A 16,325-nucleotide genomic window follows, 5' to 3' on the forward strand; every position below is an offset into this window, starting at 1 on the left:
TAATAAACCAACAAGCAGAAGTCTCTCACAGTCTCACTCTCACTTTTTTCCTGAGTGGAATGTCAGCATCTTGTATTGTTTAATTTTTTTTTAATACAACCGATATTGGGGGAGAAGAGATTCAAACACAAAAACTCGGTGCATGAGTGAATGCTCTTAATCACATGTGCTACATGTTCTAATGCAGTGAAAAGTCTTCTGCTGCTCTGCATTACACTCCCCACAATCTTCACCGTGAGCATTTCAGTTCACAAGAATTGCATCCAAACATGGTTTATCCAAAATAAAGTTTCTTCCATACAAACAAATTACCACTGAAAATATACGTTGGCGAGCTTTTCTTGGATCTTGCCATGTTTTTATGCAAGTAATTTATTCCACAAGATAGCAAGAGGGTGAATAAAATCATCCAATTCACAATTTACAAGCACTGGCCATACAGCGATTGACTAGAAGAACGAAACTTGAGTAAACTTGTTTAAAATCCAAGATCGAAACTTGGGCATACTTCGATTTGCTCCAAAACAGGCTCCTCAAAACGAGGTCTTTTCTCATCAGCAGCATCATGAGAAGCACAAGAACTGAGACTTGATTTCTCAGAAGCGTATGTTCTGTCACGCTGTTTAGTGTCAGCTTCCACATTGCCTGAATATTGCTGCTTGAAACAATTGCAAACACAATACATCGTATCAAAGCTACATAAGTTTACCGACGGTTGCTAAAAGAGTGAAATGCATTGTAAAGACAAGAAATCAAATAAATAATAGATAGCGTTGCAACTTATGTTGTCTTCCTAAATTAAGAGATATAACCACGGTCATAAATTCTTCACCGTGGAATGGGTTTAACTACATAAATCCTAATAGTTCCAATTAATTCCTCCTCTAATTTGGTCCCTGATAAGAACTGCAGATAATTTAAATTGGAACAGCACCAGCAGAAAAAAGTGACAATACATTATACATAGATACTACGGAACAACAGTCAACCTGGTCTTTTCTGATGTCAGCTCCCTCAGCAACTCGCCTGCCACTACCGCCGGATTTGCCTGCATAGAATATAGTCCGATTCAAATTGAATTTCCACATAATTAATTAATGAAAACCTAATTTCGGAAATATAACAGTTAGTGGTGATGCAAATTTAAAATGTTCTGATGAAACTTGCCTTTGAAAGATGTAAGATCAGGGGGTTTTCCAGTGTCCATCTTTTCACTCGGTTCTATTTTCACAGCTATTCTATGTGGTTGTAACGGTTGATCAGGTTCAGAGGAATCCAATATTATAGCATCTGAAACATGTGACCCCTTAGCGGTGGTAACTGGCCTAGCCGTGCTGTTGTTATCATGACTGGAAATTTTGCTCTCCTGAGCCATAGGTTTTTGGAGAATGGACAAAATCTGACGGGCTGCATAGATGGAAACAGATTAATAATCAGAAATCTATTAAGTAGCAAAAGGCAAACACACACATATACACATCAAAATTTCTCAGGCCTAGACTTGCTGTAAAGAAAAAGAAAGACAATCTTTGAAGTCAATACAATCAATAAACTTGCTGTAAGTGATTCCCCAGGTAACCCTAGACTCACCGTCACGCAAAGGCTTGTTTGTAGGGACTGCCCTCCCTGGTTTTGTTTCCTCAACTCTGGAGATGCTATGATTTGAGTTTGAAGCTTTCTTCAAACAATCTTTGTCATCGGACTTTCCTTCATCCTCTGGCCAAAACAAATGCAGGAGACATGATCAAGACCTTAGCAAGCATCAATGTCTAAACTCGTATCAGAACAGCACCATACCTCCAGAACTAGCATAAGGTTCACCGACCTCCACCAGATATTTTGGTAGCTCAAACATACAACCTTGTCTTATATCTTCAGACAAACTGATGTGCTTACTACTCAGCATGGTTTTATCTTCACTAAATAAACTAACCTGACAAGTGTATAATGATACAGAAAGTTGGAAGCTAGTTTGAATTCATTAGCCCATGAAAATGATGCAACTCTTAAAGGATATGTGATTCCAAGCAAGGAATGGACGGGACCATGTGATGCATCACATTCAGTAGATACGGCTCATAGATATGAAACCAACATCCACAACAGAACAAGTATTCATCAAATTTGGTAGAAAGTGAAACCAGCAATGAAAACAAAATCAACTTTGACAATCAAATATATCATACATAGTTGGGTGTGAGGACAAGATGATAGCATTGTGTAAACATCAATAGTTTCAAAATATATATACCTGCCTCCTTTGGGAGCCACACAATGCGAGCTTTAAAAAACCATCATGGTACTTTTTGGCCTTTTGAGTTATTTGTGTAGTGTAGAGGACCTTCCATTCTATGTTAGAACAGAAAACAAAGGGAGTTGTCAGCCTGGGACCATATCATTAGGGGTGGGTAAGATAGGATCAATGGAGAAAAAAACTTTAAGAAGTCACTTTAGAGATGCAAAAGTTCAATTTAAAAGAGAAAACCTTTCACTTACTAACCTTTTCCAGCACCTTTATTGGTGATAACACCATTACCCTGTTCAAGGTTTATTCCTGCCTCAGCGACAACATTATGTTTGTTTTCTCTTATAGGCAAATCTGCTACAGGTTTACGATCTCCTTCACGTTCTCCAATTTCAACTAAATGAGCATCAAATCTTATTGATTCACCGGAAGCTACCACTTCATCTTTCTTAAGGAACCTGCAGTCTATTTGATTCCTGCTTGCATCTAACAGTATTATCTGAACAGAGAGATAAAAGGTAATGCCAGGGATCCTCAAGTTTTCCTTAGGTAAATTCATTTGCAATCACACACACACACAGGGCAACAAAGAAATTCGACTTACATAACTGAGTGACTTTAGAATTTAAGGGGCAAAATTTGAGATTGATAACTAAAAGAGTAAAACGAAGATGGTTGAATGGCCATCCATTGAGATAAATGGGACTTGCAAAGAAGAATAGACAGGTAGTAACGCAACCTGCTTTCCATAAGACCCAGAAGTCGAAAACTGTAAGAAACCATCATGATACTTCTTGGCCTTTTGAGTTAGTTGGGTGGTGTACAAAACCTGCCACTCTTCATTGTAACGAAATTAATAAGTATGTCAAATGAGAAGCAAGAAACCCCAGATAAATGCTAGTAAACATCTGACAGTGCAGAACTAACAAAATGATGTTATACTTCAACATTTTATAGTTAAAATTGCATTTGTATAAATAAAGCTACTAATTCACAAACTAACCTGTTTTGGTAGTATTCGTCGTTTCTGGACTACTCTGTCCTGCGCCATACTTGTGTAGTCCCCTACTCTTAAACTCTAAAATGTGAATAAACGTGTTACATGTGTGTCATGTTATAAACTCAACAAGCTCACATAATAGCTTTGATTGTAACACAATCAATACCAAATGGCAAAGACACAGAAACACTGGACGCATTGAAAACGTTTAATGCTCGAAAACCACAACCAAACTGAATACAACGCTTCATCAGTTACCGCTGCTACACAACATTCCTAATATTTTTGTGACAATAGCTCAAACCAGTTTGCCGTGATTTTCTATATGAAATGAGATCAGAATGAGTAAAGCGTTACACTAACCTCTGATAATCTTTTGCGACGGACTCATACTTATCTGTGGCTTATTCCCTGTATAAATCACAAAACCGGTGTCGGTGATTATAATTACAAAAGCCAAAAATGTACAATGCTATGAAATTGCACAAAACTGACTTGAGATAACAATTAGCAATTAGAAACTGAACTGGAAATCACAAACGGCTTTGCGCGCTTCTCATCTTTTGCCCGAGAATTGAAACCAGGTACAGGTTTTCGATCTCCGTCAGCCGATAAGGCTTCGTTCACGTCAACGAGAAAAGAATTGAACGTGAGAGTTTCGCCGCAGCTGACTTGTTCGTCTTTCTTCAAGATCCTGCACTCCAGGAGCTTCTCGCAGTCGTCAAACAGCAACATCTTCACACCAGAGTGGAAAATTAATCACAGAATTCCGGTTTAAATGGAATTAATTCAGAGAAATTGCGAATTAAGTTACCTTATTGGTGGAGGAGTTGAGCTCTAAGGAGCCGTCCTGGTAGACCTTGCGCTTCTGCTTCATGTGCTTCGTGTAGGTCACGCTCCACCGCTTCACCTCCGCCATCACCGCCGCCTTCTCACTCTCAGTGTCCTCCGAGAGAGAGCAACCGAGATTTTTAGAAAATGATCGAATCAAAAGAAAGAGCGTTTGGTTTTCTTATGGCGGGGGACTCGCATCTAAAATTTTCAAATTGGCGGTGCTCAGCTTCGTAATTTAAACCAAGTACATGGGCACTTCAGTAAATTTGGATGACCTCCGTACAAGCGACTCGTCGTTTAAACTGCTTCAGCTTTATATGTGTTCTCTTTCAAGTTAGAAGCGCTGAGCTCTCTCGGAAATCTTCGGTTTTGCCCAGATCTCCGACCTTTCTCGTAGATCCGTACGAAATCGAAGACTCGGAATCGAAACATGGTAATAGTTGGTGAATTTTCTTATCGATTTTTTCTAATTTGATTGAAATTTTGTGTTTATGATTACAAATTTGGGTTTTTGATTTGGGTTTTTTGGTTATGATATGCAGTCGGCGCTTTTCAACTTCAATTCGTTCTTGACGGTGGTGCTGCTCGTGATTTGTACGTGCACCTTCGTGAAGATGCAGTTTCCGGCCGTCCTGGAGCAGAAAACTGGGTCAGTGGTCTCACTTCCCATGGCTTCTCTAATTTTGTATATCTGTGTGTTTTTATTAATTGTAATTTAATTTAATGCTTTGATTAGTGTGTGTTTAATGAAAGTTTAGCATAATCCAATTGTATGCATTGAAGCATTTTTCAACATTTAATCAATAGGGGTGTGTGGATCATTTTACTTCTCACAATCACACATCCCTTAATAATTTCTGTCCATTGATCTTATTCAATTCCCTTAATAATTTCTGTCCATTGATCTTATTCAATTCATTCGATCTGAGGGCTGAAAATTAAAAAGGTGTGTGAGAAGTAAAATAAGGTGCGTGGATATCACATCCCTAATCATTATTGCCTATGCACGTTGTTAGTTGAGGTTAAGAAAACTTAATGTCCACGCCCTTTATGCGAAGGGATTCCCAATTTTTGAAAAAAAATGGAAATTAGGCGTGGGATCCACTCCATATCGAATTTTAACAATCCGAACAGTCTATTTTGTTAGTCTTGATTCATAGATCATCCTTACAAATATTCAATTCAATCCGAAATCATTTGCCTATTTAATTATCAAGATCAAATTTCATTGTTTCTTTATAACAAAGTATTCGTTCATTTCTTAGAACTCAATTAGATGTCTTAAATATTTCTGATTTGGCTAATATTTTGCAAGGATGACGTACAACTTGAAAAATAGACAGTTCGGATTGTTAAAGTTCGATGTGGTGTAGGCCTCACAACTAATCCCTATTTTTATAAAAAAAAAAATTTTAAAAAATGGGGATCCCTTCCCTTAAAAGGCTTCCACTTAATGTAAATGTTAATCCTGCCCGGGTGTTGCGGTTAGCATCGGTTTATTAGAGTAGAATTGCTTAAAAACAAAAGGGTTGTGATTTTTTAAGCACTTGCGGTTAGCCCAAGTAAGGAGCGAGGGGTAAGGGGTTAGGATGAGGATAGGTCTAAAGTTTGCTTCCCTTCAACGTAACGAGGAAAAGGGTGTAGTTTTGCAAACTGGATGCGCACGAGCAAGATGTTTGGTATTTGGACTATGATTTCTAAAAGTTGCGTATTCAACTGCTCACCCTGCAAGAATTGTGTAGTTAGGTGTACTTGCATTGGTTCTACTTATTTGATTCCGACATTTATGTATTTTTCCTCCAACCAATGATGTTTGTGTTTTACTTTTCCTTCACGCGTCCATGTCTTTATATGATATGTCAAACTTCAAGATCAAGCCGTGTTCTGATTTTGTTCCTCGTCTTGGCAGATTTCGGGGATTTTTCTGGAAGGCGGCTAGAATCGGTATGTTATTAAGGTTCTGTTTTTTTTTTTACTGGAAGGCTGCTAGAATAGTTTCAGTTGTCTATTCCATTTATGTGGTGGATTAATTTTTTCGGTACGTGAAACAGGTGAACGCCTGAGCCCTTGGGTTGCGGCTGGATGCTTTACGATGGGGATCTCAATTATATTTTTCTGAGCAGGTATTGCTTTTGTGCTCCGGGAAGCAGCTGCATCTCTTCGTTCGTTTGTCTTTCTGTCCTAACGCGCCCCTTTTGTTCTTGTTCTTGACCTGATTTCGTACCAACTGCAATGCCAGTGGGTTACAGAATAGGTGTCTCGCTTACTCGTGATTTAAACCTGTAGTTGGCGGTTTAATTTTGCGACAAAAACTAATATTACCTGCAGATTGATGATATGTACATAGATTATTGTTAACACAGCTATTTTTACGAATGAATTGAAATCACTTTCTTGTTTTTTTGTTTGCGGACATCGATCCTTCTGAATGTGTCAAGAAATGAGTGGGGAAGGCAAGTTGGAAAAGGCAAAAGGGAAAGGTAGCTAGCAACCCTCGTGCAATATACTGTTTTTGCGTGTGACGTTTTTACGGTTTAACCTTGTCAAACCAGATATTGGCATGAAAATTGTTGTCAAGAATCGAGTGTAAACTTTTGGTAAAATCTCATCCCACGACACTGCCACTTATTTGGGGTCCAAATTTAGACAAGGTACGCGGCTTTGTGCCCCGTGATTTCCACAAGCCGCAACGGGATCGTATACGCACCGGCCAACAAACACAACTTGCTGGGTGACAAGTGCACAAGTGGATCCATGTAAGCCAACCAGAATCGTTAATTTCGATTGCACAAAGGCAACAGCGGGAAGTCATAGTCTCATCGTCATGTGATGTTATTGTTCAATTGTTTTTGACACGTAACTTATCTTTTAATATTATACTCTAAACTACGTTTATGTCTCAATCTATTTTATAAAACACAACGTGTCACTTTTTTAAACTCACCTCCCTTCCTTTAGTGTAGATAATTTCGTTTGTTCAAAAAAAAAAATTGAAGAAAAAGTAAAACGTATGGTATTGTGCTACCAAATTAGTGACATCTTAGTAATCAATATATTAGTGGATGCAATTGGATTTGTCGTAGTCTCTAATGGATCCAATTATGTACAAATAACCTATATTTTAATCGATGATGTCCAAATAAACAACTGTATTATTCTATAATTTGAACGTCAACTTGCAGATAATCAAACTAAAACCAACCATTATTGCCATTCTTAATAATTAAATAAGCTTAATCCATATCATTAAGAAAGCTGATTAACATTTTGGGAAGCTAACAGCTCCTTTGTTTAAGAAACTGCCATTGTCACTAGTCTATTAGCTTTTTCTTTTTCTGAAAAGTTTGACACTTTGTTAAAAAAAACAACAATAGTTGGGATCATCATGTCATTAGCCAAAATTGGGATTAACTTTAAATTAATTGCCTTATTGGCTGTGGCCACTTACTTTTTCACACCTCCTTTTGTTTCTTCTTTGGGAAAAAATTATTAATGTGATAGTACATCAACGTGAACTTATATTCAAATTATAACACGTTAAGATTAAATTTTACTCAAATTCACATGACTGACAAAGCAAATTCATAAAACTTATATCATTGTCGTGATTCAAACGAAAATTAAATACGTACTAAACATACAACTTAAAACAGCAAGATTTTTGTTCTTGTTCTCCAAATTATTTAAGAGTTGAAAGAATATGTAAAAAAACTAAAGGAGACACCAAACATGTATCTTGTTGTAAAGACTCGAAAAACAATACTTAGTCATCTACATGTGTAAATTGATAATTATGATAACAAGTAATGAACAATCAGTTTTATTCAATTCACGTGAATGAATACAGTCTTTAAATGAAATGAGGTTTTCTACAATGATTTTTAAATAATGATAACTAACAATTCCAATTATGAAAATTTAGATAGTGAAATGATGTCACATAAGAGCGAAATATTATCCAAACAATAATGTGCACCAGAATTATGTTATCGATCATACTCATACAGTAATTATTAGCTACTAAGAGCATCTCCAAAGAATATGTCAAAAAGTCCACATCAACAATAACATTAAAAAAAAATAAAAAATAAAAAAAACCAACACAATTGTTTTCCAACCGAAATGCCAATTTTTGTATGGTATGACATGGATTGGCAACAAAAGGGGTTGTGTCAAATTTCACAGCACCTTCAAATACCTATTATTAATTTTGTTATTTGTTTAAACATTTATTATAAGTGATTGTTGATTGACTGCGCTTTTTATTCATTTAAAGTTTATTATAATTTAAAGTTTATTATTATGGTGCACAAGGTAACATAATTATGGTGCACATTATTGTAATTTTGTAAAACATGTGGCGGTATACTTGCTATTTGAAAATTTCATTAAAAAAAGCATTGATTAATATGCTTTGAAAAAAAAAAAACACTTTTTTTAGAAGCATGGTAGACCTTGCTTTTGCTTTTCTATTTTCATTGACAATAGTTTAAAAGAAAAAAAACAATTTTTTTTTTGTTTTACCAAACACATTTAACGTTCTGGATTTTTTAATAAGCTGTTTTTTTTATTTTTTTATTTTTTTAAAGCACCACAATCCTAAACCATGTTGGCAAATAACTCTATGGTGAAACCTCAAAAAATTTTCAATATATGACTATAGAAATATGAAGGCTAAATTGTAGCAAATGTTCATAATCTATACTACGAGTTTAGTTTTCTTCCATGAACTCTACTAATAGTTTCTCCTGTCGAATTATGTTTTTTGTTGCATTAGTAGTCATTTTCATTAACCCCATCAATGTTTCCATTAAGTTAAGGCATAAAATAGGAATTTCATAAAAAAAAAAAAAAATAAATAAATAAAGTTTTTAAAGAGAAAAACTTGGTTCCTCAAGGATTGAGGAGGAATTCCTTATTAAAATATCTCATGACTTACTCACTAAATTTCGTGCTTATAATTGTAACTCCTAAAGGACTAACTAAATGATCTTAGTTTTAATTGATTGTTTACAGAGATGATCTTTATATAATGGTTTATAATATGAACAGTTCTAATAATAAGTACAAAATTCTTTGAATAGACCACGAAATATTGTAAGGAGGAACTCCTCCTTAACCTTAAGGAGCCAAGATCTTCTTTTTTTTTTTTTTTTTTAAGGAAATTAGATTTTTTTTGTATGAAAAGATCACTATACCCTTACATTTTATGGGATAAAAAGACAAATTTGACGAAATGACCACTCATGCAATGGATAATTAAGTTGGAGGACAAAAGAAACTAATATGAGAGCTCAGGGAAGAAAACTAATATAAAATTGAAGTAAATGTGATGCAGATACAATGGGGTAAGATGCATTAATCTATTCATTTCTGTCTAAATAAGTATTCATGCATTGTATTATGAGTAATTTTGGGTTTAACATTATTACCTTGGGTCATAATAAACTCCTGACTAGGCTCAATATATTGAGCTATTGCGGTTCGCCTTTTCATCTTATATTTCCTTGTAAGCCTAGATGGCTGGGAAATTTTTGGATGTTGAATTAAAAAGGAACAAAATTTAGAACACAATAAACCCTTAATTCTTGTTTATCCTGACGGATGAGAATAGCCAAGAACAAAGGAAATCTATAACTTGTTGATTCCTACATAATACCCAAGTTGAGAGAACGGAAGAGAATAAACTCTTACTTTTACTTTAACATCCAAAAATTGCCTATCCATCTAGGCTTACAAGGAAATATAAGATGAAAAGATTGAATCTCAATAACCTCAATACGTTGAGCTTTAGTGGTGGAGCCATAATTCTTTGTGAGAGAGGGTCTTTCATATATGTATTGAGAAAAAGGCTCAAACTCATTACATGAGTAATTGAAGTAATCTCACAAATCTGAAAGACCCTTTAAATTTAATAAAGATAATAAAAAGAAGTGTATACTACAAGTAAGTGGGAGGTAGAGAGAAGGGTAATAACTAAAATAAATTGAAATTATAGAAAGAAAATACAAAGAAATATGGTTTTAATCGTTTGTCATAAAAAGTAAGGCAAGAAGGAAGGTTGCAAATAATAGTTGATTAGGTTGCTTAAGAAATAACATTAAAGTTGATTTTAAAACTCCATCCTTAATTTTCACTAAACCACAAAGACAAAACAAACAAAACTGTTAGAAAAATATAAGATACGACGTCGTTCGACTCAACTTCTTCACGAAGACAATTCATCTTTTTCCTTATGTCTCACAATTCTACACCTACAAACTTAAGGCCGCTAGAAATTTCTTACACAATGATCAGAATGGGCACAGAACCACTCTGATCCCTTAGTGGCTCTGCCATGTGAGCCTAGTCAAGAATTTATTATGATCCTAGGTAACAAAGCCAAACTCAAATTTACTTCTAATTGAGAATGCATCAATTTTTATTTAGATATAAATGCATAGATGAATGCATCGTCTCCGAACGTATCTGCATCAAAAAGTATGATTCCTCCCAGACTTAACAGTAAGTTCACGAGCACTAAAATGAAAGAAATTAGATGATTTTCTGTGAACCCAAATAGAAGAAATGCACTATTGAAAAAATAATTGATTTGGATAGGCAAGAGTTGAATTAAGCGGAAAGTGGGCAGCAATTCTCGATGTGGCTATAAATCTATATAAAAAAAAATAAAAAATAAAAGGGGAAAAATAGATATCATCAGTCACTTTCTTAAGTCCTGTAACGTTTGTTAGCTGGGATAGAGTCTTTTAACATTCTTGGACCATTTCCAACCCTTGAGCTAAAATCTAAAATTTTTAGCCCATAAAATTTAGGTTTTTAGCTCGGAAACAACTTTTCTGTTCCAACCCTTATAGCCTAAATTTTTTAGCTTGAGATTATTAAAGAATAAATTTAGGCTAATTTCCAACTGAAATGCCAACACAACTGTTTTCCAACTGTTTGTCCACATCAGCAATAACATTAAAAAAAAAAGCCAACACAATTGTTTTCCAACCGAAATGCTAATTTTTGTATGGTATGACATGGATTGGCAACAAGAGGGGTTGTGTCAAATTTCACAGGCACCTTCAAATACTTATTATTAATTTTGTTATTTATTTAAACATTTATTATAAGTGATTGTTGATTAACTGTGCTTTTTATTTGTTTAAAGTTTAGTATAATTTAAAATTTGACATATCAAAATGGGAAAAAAAACTTGAAAAAATATCAAGGTATCGTTTAACCTGTCAATTTGTTACCTGTTTTAATTTAGTAAACGACTATTAACTATGCATGAACGGTCAAGAGTTAGCGAATCGGCCACCATGTGCGACTTTTTTTTTCCCATATTTCTCATGTCGACCAAATTGGTGGTTAATTGTAACAGCAGATCTTTTTCCCAATACTTTTATTCAAAGCCTCCAAGGTCCCAACTGCAAGTTGGAATAAAAAAACAAATAAAGAAATTAAACAACTCATGGATTCCATGGAATCACACTGAGACGCCGCGAATTGTAACGTTTGCTGATAACACTCCTCTCTTTCTACCACAACCCATGTCTTTCTTTCCAGTAAAGATTAAAACTTTCCCGGAAAAAAACAAAACAAACGCTTTCCCGGAAAATGTCCGATCCTGAAGACGAAACCCAAGCGCCAGCCATTCCGCCGAAGCCAAAGAACGAACGAGAGGCTGCTCTCATGGACTTTGATCTCGACCTCGACGCTTTCTGGCCGTTGGATCCGAATCACTTCCTCTCGAACCCCACATCGCCGCTTTTGTTGCCGTCCAATGACCAGCCCTGTACCCCTCTGTGGGCTTTTCCCGACGGCGATGTCGATGGTGACGATAAGCTCGCCAGGCATGTTGGTCAAGATCTCTCTGACCCTTCTCAAGTCGTTTCCTGTGAGTTTTCTTTGGAGAGTTGGAAGTTTTTGAGGTTCTTGTGGTTTTGGTTTTCTGGGTTAATCTGTTTATGCTGTATTGCTATTGAATTTGGTTTTGTTGAACCAGAAATCTGTTCGAAGTTTGTGTAATTACTGTGTTTGATTTAGCTGAACAATTGCTTTCCTCTGTTTTGTATGAAATTTGATTTTAATTAGAGACTAATTACATTGACTTTGGTAACTTTCTGTGAGAATTAAGCTACAATCACTTTTATTGGTCAAAAAATGTTTTCTCAGTAACCAAACAGCTTGTTATACTCAAAAGGTTACATTTTGTCATTCCTGCTCAATCAGGAAGGGCTAAAAGTACTATCTGGTAACTCAAAGTGCTTAATTATGATTGTCATATGACCTTAAAAGCGTGTATGGGTCATAGAAGCGCTTTTTGGAGTAGTCTAGGTACTTCTTTAGGTAGCAAGCACTTGGAGTTTTGATAAAATTTCGACATGTTTATAATACAACTGCTTTTGAACAGAAGTGCTTCCTGCGGAAGTAGTCCCAAATGAGCCCTTAAATTTGTAGACTTTGGTCTCTTTGGAACTGGGGATTTTTATTCTTTAATCTATCTATCTGTTCTGAATCTCCTGAGGTTTTGAAATCAGCCATCTAAGATTCTAAATAGAAAGAGTTGAGAGACTCCAAGATTGTCTAGGAATTTTTTTCTTTTTGGCCTGAGAATTCGTATAGGAATTTAAAGCAGTTTTAATTGGCTTACTTTGTGCCATCCAGTTACAAACCAAATAGGATATTGTTCGTTTAGCATTTTGCAGTTCTAGAGTAGCAGTCAGAGGTTCACTCATTTGAGTTTTCTCTTTTACAATATCACAAAATTACAGGTAATTCTAATTCCGTAACACAAAGGTCAACAGAGAACAAGGACAACAGACTGCTTCCATCGCTGTTTTCGGGACTGGAACCTGTTGAAAGTTCAGATGGTTATAGTTTATTTAAAGAGAAGATCACTCAAGCACTTAGGTACCTCAAGGAATTGACTGACCAACATGTTCTAGCTCAGGTTTGGGTACCAGTAAAGGACGGGAATCGGTATGTACTCACAACTTCAGGGCAGCCGTTTGTCCTTGATCAACATAATATTGGACTTCATCAGTATAGGATGGCCTCTCTGATGTATATGTTTTCTGTGGGTGGGGAGAGTGATGGAATGCTTGGGCTTCCTGGCCGCGTTTTCCAGCATAAATTGCCCGAATGGACTCCAAATGTTCAGTACTACTCCATTAAAGAGTATCCACGGCTTGGTCATGCTCAGCATTACAATGTTCAGGGAACCTTAGCTTTGCCCGTGTTTGAGCCCTCTGGACGGTCTTGTGCTGGTGTACTTGAGCTCATAATGACTTCTCCTATTATCAACTGTGGTCCCGAGGTTGATAAAGTTTGCAAAGCACTTGAGGTGGGGGTTACTCTCTTCTTTTCTATGCATATATATTGCATTTTGTGTGATGTTCTCTTCTGAAACAAGCTTTACTCTAATTATTTGGTAAATGGTACATGACGGATGGTTTTTGTTATGGGAATAGGAAAATGATTTTGGATACCTTTTTCCACCTCTTGCACACCCCAGCCATTGGTTTGAACAAAGCAAAGGAGAATCAACGGCCAGAACTAAGAGGGGGTGTGCAAAAGGTGAAAAAGAGTGCAGAAATCACTCCCCATGGAATATACAATATAGTTGCTTAAGTTAATATCAAACATCAAGAGATTTGTCAGTGACGTAATTTCATTCTCCTGCAGGCGGTAAGCTTGAAAAGTTCAGAGATACTGGATCATCCAAGCAGGCAGGTGAGCTGCAATAATGATATGTGCCTAAGTATGGTTTTCTTAATGAAAACAAGAAAATAAATAGGAAACTTTTCTTTCATTTCTTCCTCCTTCGTTCTCACAGATATATGCTTGCCACTTGTAACCAGATTCAAATATGCAATGAAGGTCGCCAAACTGCGTTGGCTGAAATCTTGAAGATACTGACAGTGGTATGTGAAACTTACAAATTACCACTTGCTCAGACTTGGGTTCCCTGTATGCATCGAAGTGTTTTGGCTTATGGCGGGGGCCTGAAGAAGAGCTGTACTAGCTTTGATGGAAGTTGCATGGAACAGGTCTCCATGTCCACAACTGATGTTGCATTCTACATTATAGATGCTCATATGTGGCGTTTTCGAGATGCCTGCGTTGAACATCACTTACAAAAGGGTCAGGGGGTTGCTGGGAGGGCATTTTCATCCCGTAATGCATGCTTCTGCAGAGACATTACCCAGTTCTGCAAAACTGAGTACCCTTTAGTACACTATGCCCGCATGTTTGGTTTAGCCAGCTCTTTTGCTATCTGCTTACAGAGCACTCATACTGGAAATGATGATTATATTCTAGAATTTTTTCTGCCGCCAAGTATCACGGACAGTCATGAACAACAAACTTTGTTGGGCTCCATATTGGCGATAATGAAGAATGATTTCCGGAGTCTCAGTGTTGCTTCTGGAATTGTACTTGAAGAGGAGGGAATAGTTGAAATTGTTCAAGTTTCTGCAAATAACGGGCTTGCCACAAGACTTGAATGTATACTGATACCCCATTCTGTGGAATCACCACCAGGGCCTGCCTTACCTAACAGAGAAGAGATGGTACAACTAGACTCATCGAAACCACAGTTAAAGGAAGTATATGATGTTGTAAATGATGAGAGAAATCCTGTTCATGAAGGTGGAGAAAACAATATTTCTCTCCCAGAGAATAAAGACATAAAAAAGAGACCGGAGAAGAAGCGTGGAAAAGCAGAGAAATCAATTAGTCTAGAGGTTCTCCAACAATATTTTGCAGGGAGTCTTAAAGATGCTGCAAAGAGTCTCGGAGGTATGCTTACGCGTGTATATCATATTGTTTCCTGCTGTTATGCTCATGTTGTGTCAACAGATGCTAAAATCTGTGGCTAAAATGTTGGATCGATTGGTTTTCAGTAGCAATTGTGATAAGTTGTTCTGAAATAAATTATTGTTTTGCAGTTTGCCCCACTACAATGAAACGCATCTGCAGACATCATGGAATCTCCCGCTGGCCATCTCGCAAGATCAAGAAGGTCAACCGTTCTCTCACTAAGCTACAGCGCGTAATTGATTCAGTTCAAGGTGCTGAAGGAGCATTTGGTTTAACTCCTCTTACTGCAAGTCCACGTCCGGTTGCTGCTGGCTCCATTTCTCAGCCTTGTAATTTAAATGGTTCTAATAAACAAGGTTCACCAAGCTCTAAACCTTGTGAAGTTTCTGGAGAAAAGAAAGACTCAACCACCTCTACTTCACCAGGAACAGAGGGGCAGGCTGGGATTGACAATCATTTGTTAGATGGGTGGATACTGAGTCACGAGGAACTTGTTCCAGAACATAACAGGTTTCTGCAAGACAGGGGTAAAGGTTCAAACACATCCAACACAGGAAGCAGCTCAAGGGAGGCAAGTGCTGGTACCCCTACTTCTCATGGTTCATGCCAAGGTAGTCCTGGAAATGGAATTGCCGTGGTAAACGATCCCTTTGTTCCTTTCATCCATGAACAATGTATTGAAGTAAATGGCTCCCCTCAATCAGCAGTTCGAACAACAGAGGAATCAAATTTATTAGTTGCATGCTCAATCCCCGATGCTCTCCTGATGGCAGAACCTGAGGAACCGTGTAGAGGAATGCTATTAGGGGATGCTGGAAGTTCAAAAGATTTGAGAAATCTGTGTCCTTTGGCAGACACAATAATGGACGAGCAAGTTCGAGAAGCTTGTAACACAAACCCTCCATTTTTGGATTCAGCTCCCAAGCAATCCAACACAATGCCAGATATCATGGGCAGGCAAGAAATGAAGAGTGTAATCATAAAGGCGACATATAAAGAAGACATTATTAGGTTTCGTGTGTCGATGAGTTCAGGTATTGTGGAGCTGAAAGAGGCAGTGGCAAAGAGATTAAAACTGGAAGTGGGCACATTCGACATCAAATATGTGGATGATGACCTTGAACGGGTTCTGGTAGCCTGTGATGCAGATCTGCAGGAGTGTATGGAAGTTTGTAGAACATCAGGCAGCAATATGATCAGACTCTCGGTTCATGACATAATGTCCCATCTCGGGAGCTCTTGCTGGAACGCGTAAGGATGATGATTAAATTGTAAAATATGGTTAGTTTTCAGGTGAAGGGATAAGTTTTGTACTTTCTCTTTTGTTCTTGCCAAGGTGTAGGTATAGATTCTTCGAGGTTTGCTTCAGTTTTGCTCCCTCAGTACCTCAATTACATTACAATTGATATATATATATATATATATATATAT

General features: G+C 36.9%; 3 protein-coding genes across 3 annotated transcripts; 2 read left to right on the top strand and 1 right to left on the bottom strand.

Moving 5' to 3' along the window:
• Positions 1-1,126: 1,126 nt before the first annotated feature.
• Positions 1,127-4,269, bottom strand: LOC137710102 (uncharacterized). Its single transcript, XM_068449057.1, has 10 exons — positions 4,060-4,269; positions 3,773-3,980; positions 3,609-3,656; positions 3,249-3,323; positions 2,985-3,082; positions 2,501-2,744; positions 2,252-2,349; positions 1,798-1,933; positions 1,591-1,716; positions 1,127-1,407 (listed from the first exon to the last, which is right to left on the bottom strand). The coding sequence occupies exons 1-10, from the start codon at positions 4,162-4,164 to the stop codon at positions 1,127-1,129; spliced, it is 1,419 nt and encodes a 472-aa protein (XP_068305158.1). The 5' UTR covers positions 4,165-4,269.
• Positions 4,270-4,398: 129 nt separating this feature from the next.
• LOC137711377 (uncharacterized) lies at positions 4,399-6,479 on the top strand. Its single transcript, XM_068450610.1, has 4 exons — positions 4,399-4,512; positions 4,622-4,728; positions 5,989-6,023; positions 6,131-6,479. Exons 1-4 carry the CDS (start codon positions 4,510-4,512, stop codon positions 6,196-6,198), a joined length of 213 nt encoding a protein of 70 aa, XP_068306711.1. The 5' UTR covers positions 4,399-4,509; the 3' UTR covers positions 6,199-6,479.
• Positions 6,480-11,506: 5,027 nt separating this feature from the next.
• LOC137709876 (protein NLP6-like) lies at positions 11,507-16,262 on the top strand. The gene is made up of 5 exons (XM_068448854.1): positions 11,507-11,967; positions 12,845-13,416; positions 13,758-13,805; positions 13,934-14,873; positions 15,023-16,262. Exons 1-5 carry the CDS (start codon positions 11,688-11,690, stop codon positions 16,147-16,149), a joined length of 2,967 nt encoding a protein of 988 aa, XP_068304955.1. The 5' UTR covers positions 11,507-11,687; the 3' UTR covers positions 16,150-16,262.
• The last annotated feature ends 63 nt before the right edge of the window (positions 16,263-16,325 follow it).

The sequence above is a fragment of the Pyrus communis genome, chromosome 12, assembly GCF_963583255.1.
Source record: "Pyrus communis chromosome 12, drPyrComm1.1, whole genome shotgun sequence".
Taxonomy (NCBI): Eukaryota; Viridiplantae; Streptophyta; class Magnoliopsida; order Rosales; family Rosaceae; genus Pyrus; species Pyrus communis.